The 11,946-nt window shown below is 47.2% G+C and overlaps 6 protein-coding genes across 6 annotated transcripts; 3 read left to right on the top strand and 3 right to left on the bottom strand.

Moving 5' to 3' along the window:
• Positions 1-516: 516 nt before the first annotated feature.
• F5891DRAFT_903164 (uncharacterized protein) lies at positions 517-858 on the bottom strand (the record flags this gene model as incomplete). The annotated part of the gene is made up of 1 exon (XM_041373498.1): positions 517-858. A coding segment is annotated over one exon (342 nt), but the record flags the coding sequence as incomplete, so codon positions are not given.
• Positions 859-2,368: 1,510 nt separating this feature from the next.
• F5891DRAFT_1190591 (uncharacterized protein) lies at positions 2,369-2,752 on the top strand (the record flags this gene model as incomplete). Its single annotated transcript, XM_041367329.1, has 3 exons — positions 2,369-2,421; positions 2,460-2,491; positions 2,550-2,752. 3 exons carry the CDS (start codon positions 2,369-2,371, stop codon positions 2,750-2,752), a joined length of 288 nt encoding a protein of 95 aa, XP_041224377.1.
• A 360-nt stretch (positions 2,753-3,112) lies between these two features.
• Positions 3,113-5,768, top strand: F5891DRAFT_1129380 (uncharacterized protein; the record flags this gene model as incomplete). Its single annotated transcript, XM_041364389.1, has 9 exons — positions 3,113-3,284; positions 3,339-3,342; positions 3,446-3,593; positions 3,615-3,734; positions 3,779-3,930; positions 3,986-4,362; positions 4,415-4,682; positions 4,759-5,003; positions 5,056-5,768. The coding sequence occupies 9 exons, from the start codon at positions 3,113-3,115 to the stop codon at positions 5,766-5,768; spliced, it is 2,199 nt and encodes a 732-aa protein (XP_041224376.1).
• Positions 5,769-6,000: 232 nt separating this feature from the next.
• Positions 6,001-7,640, bottom strand: F5891DRAFT_1190589 (uncharacterized protein; the record flags this gene model as incomplete). The annotated part of the gene is made up of 5 exons (XM_041367328.1): positions 6,001-6,348; positions 6,399-6,631; positions 6,681-7,023; positions 7,077-7,357; positions 7,409-7,640. 5 exons carry the CDS (start codon positions 7,638-7,640, stop codon positions 6,001-6,003), a joined length of 1,437 nt encoding a protein of 478 aa, XP_041224375.1.
• Positions 7,641-8,034: 394 nt separating this feature from the next.
• F5891DRAFT_981687 (uncharacterized protein) lies at positions 8,035-8,559 on the bottom strand (the record flags this gene model as incomplete). Its single annotated transcript, XM_041377141.1, has 1 exon — positions 8,035-8,559. The coding sequence occupies one exon, from the start codon at positions 8,557-8,559 to the stop codon at positions 8,035-8,037; it is 525 nt and encodes a 174-aa protein (XP_041224374.1).
• Positions 8,560-8,737: 178 nt separating this feature from the next.
• On the top strand, positions 8,738-11,396 carry F5891DRAFT_1129379 (uncharacterized protein; the record flags this gene model as incomplete). Its single annotated transcript, XM_041364388.1, has 5 exons — positions 8,738-8,786; positions 9,235-9,666; positions 9,970-10,962; positions 11,014-11,211; positions 11,242-11,396. 5 exons carry the CDS (start codon positions 8,738-8,740, stop codon positions 11,394-11,396), a joined length of 1,827 nt encoding a protein of 608 aa, XP_041224373.1.
• Between the last annotated feature and the right edge of the window lie 550 nt (positions 11,397-11,946).

Below are 11,946 nucleotides of genomic sequence, written 5' to 3'. Positions count from 1 at the left end.
CCGTAGAAATGGCAACTTGAACCTCCTCGAATGTATCACCGCAGAGTCAACCAACGCGACCATCTACATCAATCCTGTACCCATCAGGTGCACACTTCATGCCAGATGCAACAAACTGCAAGAGGAGCTCTAACGGAGCATCGTCACCTGGTTCCTCTTCATTATCTTCAGGTACTGACTCAGTAACAACCTCCGTGTCTTGAGTGACAGCCTCCGCATCTTCGCTAGCAGGCTGACGACGTAGTTGGATGCACCTCCCACATGTCTGGAGCAGTTTGTGGCAAGTCACGAAGCATCGCCGGGCTTCAAGACTTGTCCAGACTCTCATAATGACAGGCTTGAACATGTCAGGTCCATGCACCAGCTGTACCAATGAAAAAGGCCCTGCACCCTGCATACATGTGGTCTACTTTGCGAGATCATGAAACTAATCTCATCCTTGGTAGACATTATGATGCCAGGCCTTGTTGAGGAGCTTGTAAGGCCTCGATGAACCACCGCACAGAGCGATCGCCGATCACGGAGCGTTGGTTTTGTCACGTCAAGTCGAAGGTCATCTGGGGTCTTTCCAGCCGTGAGTTGTGATAGAGTTTCTGAAACAATATCTTTGTGCTGCAGCTCCTTTATAGCCAGTTTGAGGGATCGTTGAATGCCGACGTCGCAGGGCTGTGCAACACCAGTCTGTACCGGCAGGGACAAAACAATAATGGATCCAAGGTGGTTGACATCAAGCCAGGTGCGAAATGCGATAGAGCGATGAATTACCCAGCAATCGAGCTGCAGAATGCATGGTTGATCAAGTGGGACACCTTGCTGCTGTTTCTTCGCCATCCAGAATGGTACCAGAATCCCATTAATGGGCCTTTCAGCAAGATCGGACGTCTCAAGGAATGCACCAGGGCCTTGCAGCATCATATCCCATCCAAGTGTCTGCAAACGCATGAGTTATTTTTCGTCAACAGCAGTACTAAGCTCGATATCTGCCCTATCAAGGCCGCAGTGTGCCAACCAATTATATGCTACAGACCAAATTTGTTTTGAGGCAACTGCACGGCCTACATCATGCCAATAGGTAAGGACCCAGCATGGCAAAATTCCCGGAAAACGTGGGTCACACACGGACTTCGCTCCGTCGTGTACAGCCTGTTCAAATGTGCCCAGAAGTCGAGATGACAAATGGAGAGGTGGGATGGAGTGTTAGAAGAAGCTGCTAGCGAGATTGGAGGTGTTGCATTCGACGGAGGAGAAAAACTTGCAGATATCAAGTTCACCAAGCGCAGGATCGAAATCAGGAAGAGTTGTAGAGTCAACAAGAGCCGAGACAGGCAGGTTTGGAGAGGAATGAAACCGGAAAAGCAAGGGGGTAGTTTGAGAAGTCGATCTTTCTGTTCCTCCGGAATGATGCTCGTAGAAATATCAATAGCCTGTAGGCCTGTGGGCACGTCTGAAGCGAGGTTGCTGTGAGGAAACATGATGGGTGATATCTAAGACACAAACTGTGGGACACTTACCTAGAAACAAACTAACTATTGGCTGTCAATAGAGCAGCCTTCAAGCCAACAGAGAAGTAGTGCAAATCAAAGATTATCCATGTCACAGAGGCATCGCCGCCAGAGCAGACATTTGACGCAGTCAACGAACCTAAATTAGGTTCGTCACATGTCACAATGGCCAACGAACATGCTACAAATGATTACATAAGATTGCGGAGATTTTCACACGAACCTAAGGTCGAAATGATACAGTATGCCCTTCTGGAGGTGAATTGAATGTGCTTGGGTGGGGAATTGATGGGCCATAGAGTGGTGCGTGTGGGGATGCCAAAATGGTTGTTTGAGTGGATGACAGTGAGGCTTGGGTGTGGGACCATGCAGATGGTGCCACTCGAGATCAAATAGAGCTGGGAGTATTTTGGGAGGGGGAAGCGAATGTTTGATTGACTTCTGTGGTGCAAGTCCTCAATATTTTCATGGTGCTGGTTCTTGTCCGTGTCTTGGCAGTACCAGGTGCTGAAGTCTCGGTGGTCACAGTAGTCTTTGTTTCACACACTTCAAGTGATGTGACTTTGTGGGAATGTGTGAGAGGCGCTGCCAGTGTCAACCAGTCAGATGTATACATAATATTCATTATATATATCTTACCATCTGCCTCAGGATCTTCAGATGAACTGTGATGCATGACACTTGCTCAATTGACAAGTAAGTGGCCTAGAAACGCTAGATCAGTATCATATCACGTGAATCTGTTGAACAGCGCATCAATCACTTGCAAATTGAGAATAATTGAGAATCAAAACATTGGAAAATGATGACAAGCCGTAGTTCATGCACATGCCATCGCACTGGACTAGTGTCTACAAAAATTCGACATGTTGTGTCCTCATGCGATCCTCGTCGTCGGGGCTCTGGGCCTACTCAGGAGGTACTCAGGCCAAGAAAAATTGCTGAATGAGCAGCAAGTGCTATAGAACAGTGGAGGGCTCAACTGCAAGGTATGTAGTGACTATTGCTACTCAATAATAATTATATGATTCCAATGACTTACCTCAGAAATGTCTGCTGATCAATGGCGTGCCCTAGAGGCACTGCGTGACCATGGCGATGTCACAGATGATAATGCCCAGGTGGATGACGATGAGTCCTACGGTGCCTGGGATGTTCTCAATGGAACCCAGCCACTCGATATAAGTCATGGAGGGGGAGAACTGCAGGAACTCACCCATGGGATTGCTGGTGATTTTTGGAATGCATAAGTCCAATTTGAAGGTAAAAGATGGCTCACTGCATACCTTGAAGCCATAGTAGACAGTCAGTTTGTCGTAAAGACTACCAGTCACGATGCGATCGAACACAATGTCGGATCGAGGTGTTTGACTACCAAATGCCAGCACTAATTACAGCATACCTTACATGGAGTCTGGAGAGAGATGAGAAATGTGGAATGGGATTTTTTGAGAGGCAGAAAGATGTTGATGCTGATGACGTCAATGCTGGCCAAGTGTTTATCAAAGTTGTTGATATACATCATGAGTATTGAATGTTTATTTACTTTGCTTCGATTACAAAGTTCTACAGACGCTGAGAAAGTGCACCTTTCAATTCTCTCATCCGACATGTATCTTGCTTCAGCACTCGTCCGCCACAGTGTCATTCCCTGTTCCCCGATTAATCCTTCAGTTGGCATGACCATTGACTGCCTGGAGTTTTATTGTATCGCACGCCAGCGCTGCCTGAACTTCCCTATTCAAGCATTTACGAAGACTCTCTGTGATTTTCAAGGCATGAGTCATAACATCACACTAACACTATCTATACAACAATGATTCATTATTTATCTAGAAATGTTTCCGTAGCTACCTGTCACACCAATTGTTGATCACTTTGGATCTTTACTTGCTCATTTGCACGCAGGTTCGTTCACTGGTCCAGGAGGCAATAGGATGAAGTGCTATCGACTGGAACCTCAAACATGCATGTCCTGCATGTTTGTATACCCTGGATGCGGAACCTCAACTCAAATTTAGTCTGTTGTATGCAATGGATGGAAACGATTTACTCAAGCGAGTCCCTGACAAGGAGCATGCCAAAGATTCAGTATCATGGAACAATCCTCAGCCATCAGAGCTCCCGACATCTCAATCCATCATAGACTATCGTTACTTGACCAGGGAGTATGTGGATTCTTTCACAGACACGTTAAACCCTCAAGTTGATTTGTTCAATGATTATGACGAGGTAAGCTTCACCTACTACAACTCTACTGACTAATGCTTTGATAGGATAATAACCCTTGTGTGGGTCGATGGAAAAATATGAAGGACAACAAAATGAAACGGATGTGGGGAGTTTTTGATGAGTTGGGGATCTTTATGGCAGTGTGTCAACACGATTTTACACTTATCATTGCAGAGATGGTGCAGAGTGGTGAACGGTATGTTCAATTCTTCATTGCAATGTACTCAGGTAAGCGACTAACAACATTCCAGTGCAAAATATCCACTCACTGTTGTCTCAAGGCTACTCGATACATTTGGACACAACCTTGGTGGGGGGTACGACGTTGGATGTAGGTTCAAGACCACACTCTCTCGCAGCTCTCTTGGTCCTTGTGCCCATACCCTGAATCACACCTCGCTTGTCGGAGCTTTTCATGGTCATGCCCACCGCCGTTTATGTCAACTAGATCACCTCACAATGTATGTCACTGGCCTCGGCTTAGAAGACCTCGAGGGTTGTGAACGGACATTCTCAAAGTCACATGCGCTCGCTCCTGCCACTCATTATGCGAGTGTGTTTCACTGTCGTCAAGCAATCTTAGGTTATTTCGAGCACAACAACAAATTTGAAATATATCATAATTTGAGTGAGTCACATGGTGCCTTGTATTACATTTTGTCTGACGGGTTCATTGGTAGTTACATTCCTATACAACAACTACAAACAGGCACTCGACATTCTGTATGATGGCCAGACTGTTCTTCCATGCCTGATGCAGGAACTCAGTGTCATGGATGAATCAGAACTCGAGGTGTGGCTCAAGAATGAACATGCATATCTCCTAAGTCGTACACATGAGCTGGAGCAGGAAACTTTTCAAATGGAATATTGGCAGAAGCTTGTAAACTTGTCCACAAGCAAGTACATACCTATTTTCTTTGATCCCTGTGACGACACTTATCTCTAGTATTAGGAAGGAATTAGATGGGACGGCATGATCTCTGACCATGCCAGGATCATCCTTTGGACAGGCTGACATTAGCATGACAGTAAGACTCGAGACAGCACACTGTCATGCACTAGAGAATTACGAGAAGGACCTCAAAATCATCCACAACCTGGAGATGAAGCTTGGTGTGGACAAAGATTGGCAACCTGAAGATACCAAGTGGCAAAATGCTGGACGGCTCGTCGCCAACAGGAAGTACCAGCTGGCATTGGACATGCTCAAAGGACTAATTGTTGCCAGGATCTTCAAACTCTCCAAGATGAATAGGGCAGGAACAGGTATGTCGTCGATTTTTGTTTGAAATATATACTCAATGTGCATTGTAATTAGGCTATAAAATGCGAAAACACATCGGCAAGGCCCTCCAAGTCCGGTCTGCAGCCATCCATACAGCTCTCGACCGCTATAACCTCACTGCTCATGCATTATCCTCACCACGTCCAGCACTGAAGTGGGAAGATGTTGTTGAGTATGCATTCCTAGCAGATTTCGAGCTTCTCTGTGACGCACGCAAGGATATTTCACAACACCTGTGGGCTACTCCATCTGGTTGCCATGCAATGGACTTATATTTCAAGATGTGTCATGTGAGGGAAGGAATTGAGCATCTGAATGTAGAGATCAGGCGTGTGGCTACGTATCTGCAAGACGAGAGACATTACCTGGAGGAATGCAAGATCCTATTGCACACGCTGCACTCAGGTTTGGCCCATCAAGTACAGATCCTCCGGAACACATGCGGCCGCTTCCTGGATTATCACTGCCAGTGGCTGCGAGACATTGCGGGGCTACCTGGGTTTTCCAGGACACTGCTCCCTGGGCAGGCCCTGCACAACAGTCCAGGAGAGAGCACGTCCTCTCCGTCAGTTCAGGTGCCTCATAAACTGTGTCTTGCTGCTGTCGATGAGTCGTTGGCCTTAGGGACTTTGAGTGGGGATGAGGATGGGCTTGAAGACCTGGAGGAGGAGGAAGACGATGAGCAATTGGCGGAAGAGGAGTCTCGCACCTTGCAGGATATCCTAGAGGTCTCAGGTCACAATTAATACATCTTCATCTAAAAATTGGACTTGGTGAAAATGTCGTCTAAAACACTTGCGAGAGTTACCGTTTTGGTTAGCACGAAATTTGGTTCGTAAATGCCTGGTTTTGGTTATGTTTGAACCCTGAGTACATTTAGATGCGAGATCTAAGGTTTATCGACACAACATAAGATTATCAGTCATACTAGTAGTACAATCGAAAGAATCAAAACATAGTAGTAGTAGAGATGTGTATTTACGAGCCCACTTGTGAGGCTCCAACTACCAACACGTACCATAAAAAGTCGTTGAATTCTACTCGCTCGTCCCCAGTGAGGTTGTTGATGGCGGCTAGAATAGAAAGGAATTTACGATTGACGACCATCCCCCCAAAAGACTCAACCTTCAACTCATCCTCAAACTGCTCGTCTAGGCCGCAGAACGTCGCTGCGCCGGCGAGCGCCCAGATCACCTTCAAACATTTGAGCTGTTCTTCTTCCGTCTCGCCGAGAAACTCGTGGCGTAAGTGAGACCAAGTGAAGCAGATCACGTTGGCCATGATGAAGAAGTTTTGAAACTTTGCCTTGATTTCGACACGTCCATTCTGAAAAAAAAGAGGGGTTAGGCTATCCGCAAACGAGAATGAAAACTCACTTGGTCAAAAGTGTAGATATGCATGAAAACGAGTCTGTCTGCATCACGCATGATCTTTTTGATCATGTATTTGCGAAAGATGACAGCAGGCGCGTTACTGTACCGCGGAGGGAAAAGTCTGTACGCGTGGAAGACGCCGTCCCGCGCGAATTCAATGAGCTTCCCGCACGTGGATGACAGCGCATTCGCGACTTCTTTGCGATGTTTGTTAGTAATGAATTCCTGAAATGTTGCTAATAAAGGGTCAGCATGATGCTAATGATCATTGGGATAAAAACTTACTGTTAGGTCCAAAACAACGTGGGATGGAGTCCCGGATGACTCGATTCAGCATTATCTTCTTGGCGGCTTTGTTGATCGCCATTGCTTGCTCCTCGAATAGCTCGCGCGTGACCAGCCGTGTTGCCATTTTCATGGTCTGGCCGATGATGTTGTCTGTTAGTTGGATGAGGTCAGATGTTGAGGACATAGGTTGCGAGGTGGAGGCTGAGGCTGAGGCTGAGGCTGTGGGAGCAGATTCGGAAGCGCCTTGTGGGTGCGTGGCTGGGTAGGGGATCAAGTGTGGCGTAGGCGGCATAGCTCGTTGTTGGCCTCGCTGCTTTGGCTCCCTTGCTGGGCCCGCCGTCTGAATAATAAAAATTAGCGTGAAATTGATTGAAGAAAAACAAACTTACTTACATGCATCACATCCATGCATGGAATTTCGCCTTGTTGTATGGGCGTCGCATCAGTTGCACTTGTGCTGGCGGCAGTGCCTTGAGAGGATCCTTGAGGTGGGTAAGCGCCCTGGGAGGGCGCTTCCATGGACGCAGTGTCGTAAAATTGAGGGTTGGAGTTGTAAGGGGGGTGATCATCATCGAAGTCGGTGCTGGCGTGCTCCAAAGACGAAGTGTCATAGGAATGGCCGTAAGATAAGTGACTATCGGTGTTGGCGCCCTGCATGCTCCAGCTATGCAGGGCTGCAGAATGATGAGCAATCAGTCAACGAAAGTGTGATGAGTCGGACTTACAGCTGCTACTTGGCATTGGAGTGGGAAGTGCACTATCGTTGTTACTGCCCTGCCAACCTCCAGGGGCCGCATGGGCGTCGAAGTCAAAAGAGGACATCTGTGGCTGTTCAGTGGGGATATAGAGTTGGTCAGTTGCCAGTTCGCCTGATGGATTGAGGCCAGAACCTCGCGGTGGCTTCGGGACTTTGGCCTTAGTTTTTCGCTGTTGCTGAGAGTTATGCTCACTAGGCATTCAAGGGTGGAGGGGATGTGAGAGCGCACGCATGCATTTAAACTGCGAGTTGATGTAATAGTACATAGGGGGGAAAGAGACACAGACTTTACACGATCTTTACAAACCAGGAACACGTGGCGGGCTGATAAGGTGATTTACAAACAAAGCAAGGCGATTTACTAACGAAGTGTAAAAAGAGGGGAGGGGCGTGTCCGATAAGGTGATTTATGAACAGCAGAAAGACATATATGAACGGCCGGGGCGGGCGAAGCACATTATTGAACGGTCGAAGCAAGGTGGTACCAGTTGATAACAATCTATTAACACGATGACTGAATTGATAATGATCAGTGTGAGTGTTGTGAATGGCTTGGTGGTCACATACCATTGATGGTCACAATTACACGCTGTGTCAGTCCTGCTGGCCGGGCTGCCTGACTGAAGCATCATCTTCACCAGAATCCATATCGGTGTCGGTATCGGTGATGACACTGGCCTCCGTACAACCACCCCCCAGTGCACGTGTGATACTGTCCTTATTTTTCAGAGTACCAACAAAACGAGGGAGGTAGGTAGTTTCGCCGGTAGATGCTAATAATTCACGTCTGGCACTGGAGCCCAGGTGGTTTGAGATTATCTCTGCTTGAGTGGTGATGGCGCGAAGTATCTCGCATTCATCATTGTAGACGGCTTGATTGTAATTCGTATCATCTTCGATTTCTGTGCGGTCACGCTCGGAAAAAATGTTCCTAATCTTCTTCAGCTGTTCGTCCTTCAAAAAAAGCCGGGTTTTGTTCTCCTGGTGAAGCGCCTGATTGAATGCACTCATGCGCTCTGAGGCTTCAACCTGCCATAACGATGTGGCTACTTCATGGCAAGCAGCCTCACGACCAGCAAGTACTGCCTTGAACACTTTGTACAATGTACCAAAGCTCATCTGTGAGAGGCCACTGGATATTGCATCCTCGTGCTTTTGAACATAGACTATGTGAGAACTGGAGAACTTGTATAACAAAGCAATGAAAAGACAAATACCTCTTGCAGTTGTTCAGTTGTAAAGTCAGGTTGGCGTACTCGTCCTGTCACGCGGTTTGCGAACCGAAGCTCCAGTGGAGATGGCCTGGGAGGGTATGGTACATGCCTCTTGGATGGCTTCTCACGCAAGTAAGCTGCCCGAGAAAGTGACCTTTGTGACTGGAAACTGTCAGGCTGAGCTGTACTCCTAACTCTTGCCTTCACAGTTTGACTCTCCATATTGCGCAAAACCATCTTTTACCACAAAAGATTGCCTCCTGGACTGGATGGACTCACTGCCTTCTTTTGTCCCGTGGAAAGTCTCTAAAATAGAATTTAAAGGCTATAAGACTGTTCGTCCCGTGGAGCTTGTTTGGCGCGATGCGCTGGAGGTTGTCAAGCAACTATTCAGCGACCCAACTTTTGCAAACCACATGACCTTTCACCCTCACGTCGCTAACGTCGAAAATAAGTGTGAATATGGAGACTACATGAGTGCCGATATGGCATGGAAAATTCAGGTTTGGTCGCCCTGTTATTAATATAATCCTCACCAATTGTAATTTCTAGGACCATCTCCCGTTGGGTGTGACTCAAGTCCCAATAATCTTAGGATCCGACAAAACTCCCATAACGCGACTTACCGGAGGAATTGAGATGCACCCGGTCTTCGTTACCATCGGTAACATTGATTCTGAGGTTCATTCCAAAGCAACATTACGAGCTTGGCGCTGCATAGCCTACATCCCTGTCGTCAAGTTCCGTGTCCATCCAGATTACCAGTCTATTCTCCAAGCCAGACTGTGGCATAAGTGTATGGACCTTGTTTGCGCCAACCTCAAGGCCGCAGCGAAGGATGGCTGCTTTATGCCCAATCCTTCCCGTTACATTTGTCATGTGTTTACGCCGCTCGTCGCTCATGTGTGCGACCTACCAGAGGCTACTATGATTGCTGCAGTCAGCAAAAACTCATCCCCACTGACTATGACAACACAAGCGGATTTTGGCAATGGAATTCTCCACCCCCCTCGTACCGGGAAGCACACATTGCAACTCATTGTGGAGATATCCCAAACAGTCGATCCCTGGGATCTCGACAAGTTCCAGAAAGCGGCCAAAGCCGTTAATCTATCTGGTGTTCATATGCCACACTGGCACGATTGGATGTTTGCATGTCCGTCCATTTTTCTCGCCGGTGAAGTGCTGCACACTTGCCATAAATTCTTCGCGGATCATCTACTGAAATGGATCAAAGAAATTGTAGGACATTATGAGCTTGATACTCGCTTCATGGTGCAGCACAAGTGAGTCGGAACGCGCCACTTTACGAAAGGTATCACTCACATTAATCAGATGACAGGCCGCGAGCATAGAGACATCCAACGCACTATCGTTGCATCAATCGCAGGGGTCGTTCCACCCAGATTCATTCATGCAATTCGTGCCCTCATGGAGTTCTTTTACCTCGCACAGAATCCGGTTCACTCACCTCAATCACTTCAGTCAATGGTTCAGGCGCTTTCAGATTTCCACTCTTTCAAGGACACTATTGTCCAGGCCGAGGCAAGGAAGGGGAAGAAGGGTATCAAAGAGGATTTTTTCATCCCCAAACTCGAGCTTCTGCAGAGCTTCGATGGTACAATTAAGAAATTGGGCACTTTGATGCAGTTCTCTGCTGACGTGACGGAGCGGCTACTTATCACACATTGCAAGGACCTTTTCCCGCGGACGTCCCAACAAATCAAAGATTTTATGGAGCAGTGCGTGCGGATTCTTAATCGCCAAGAATCTATGGAAATGTTCGGCCTGTACACGCTGCTGACTTCTCGTGGGGCGTCACTGGTTAATGCCATACATGCCGAAGATGAAGATATCACAACTACCAATCCTGCACTCTCCTGGGTTTCCCGAGTTCTTCCTGATGAAGTCAGGTCAATCCATGGTCCCCGACCAGTCCGTAATCACTTCCTCAAAGGTATTCTCTCTGAGGATGCGCTCACCACTTTTCAACTCAATGTCGCACCTGATTACAAATCACTCTCACTGTCTGAAATACGCAGGAAATATGCAGTCCTCGACTTTGATCGTGCGCTCGCCAACTTCATTTGTCATTCCTCGGTTTCCAGTGGTGAACATTCCCGCTGGGACCCCAAATATGGGCGTTTCCAGGTATGGCACAAGTTTCGATTGCAACTTCACTCGGCCTTCCAGCCGCGAGTCATCATGCCAAGTCGGGTGGTGCAAGCATACCCACCAAGCGATGATTTCCCCTTGGGAAATTGTGATTCTGTTCTCATTGATGCCATGGGCACTAACGGCAAAATGAGTATGTCTATTTCATGTGCTTATGTTGTAGCCCTACTGATATCATGTACAGCGAGTTATATCGCACAGGTTCAACTCATTTTTCAACCAATCGTTCGACGAGGTTCCAACCTGGAACTACCGTTGTATCTCTCCGACCCACTGCTCTACATCCAATTTTTCTGCTTCATTTCTAGCCCTGATGATCGTCCCGAGCTCACGATGTGGACTGTGGAGCGCGCATACACGCAGGACGAAAACGGTAACCACTGTAGGGAAGGGGCTGTCATTTGAGTGACAGATGTGACGCATGCAGTTGAATTAATTCCAGTTTATGGCGAGGCAGTGGCTAACAGCGTGTCCTCTGCGACTTGTTTGGAACACTATGAATGTTTCTTTCTGAATAGCTTCGCGGACAAGGAGAGTTATCATATGTTCAGTACCAAGTTTGTATAGACAGTAGCTTAATCAATATGTAGCAATTGCTATCGCATTCATCGTATCGTATCTGTGAGCCTATCACATCTTATCAACAAAAGATAAATTGGTTTATGTTTTATCAGCCCGATGTGGTGAGTAATATTGGCGTTCAGACATCTCCACCAATCGCATGACTTCGCTACTGAAGTCATAAGTGTCTGTAAGTGTTCGTAACGCGCGTAAGTTAAGCGTTCATTTCAGTCGTTTTGCAGATGTTCTATACTTCACTCCCTGTAGTTATGTAAGCATTTGACAATGGACGGTGTACACTATGTACACGCAAGGAGTATCTGACATAAGCACGGGACTTTCCTAGCCGCCGGCATCTATGAATAGATCAGGAACATCGGCACTATGTCCGGATGTGTCAGGTTGTCGCCAGGTACTGTATCATTTCGACCTTAGGTTCGTGTGAAAATCTCCGCAATCTTATGTAATCATTTGTAGCATGTTCGTTGGCCATTGTGACATGTGACGAACCTAATTTAGGTTCGTTGACTGCGTCAAATGTCTGCTCTGGCGGCGA

Source organism: Suillus fuscotomentosus, assembly GCF_016647785.1.
Source record: "Suillus fuscotomentosus strain FC203 chromosome Unknown F5891scaffold_37, whole genome shotgun sequence".
In the NCBI taxonomy this organism is placed as follows: domain Eukaryota; kingdom Fungi; phylum Basidiomycota; class Agaricomycetes; order Boletales; family Suillaceae; genus Suillus; species Suillus fuscotomentosus.
Note: the sequence above shows the minus strand (reverse complement) of the source record. Positions and strands in the feature narration are given on the sequence as shown.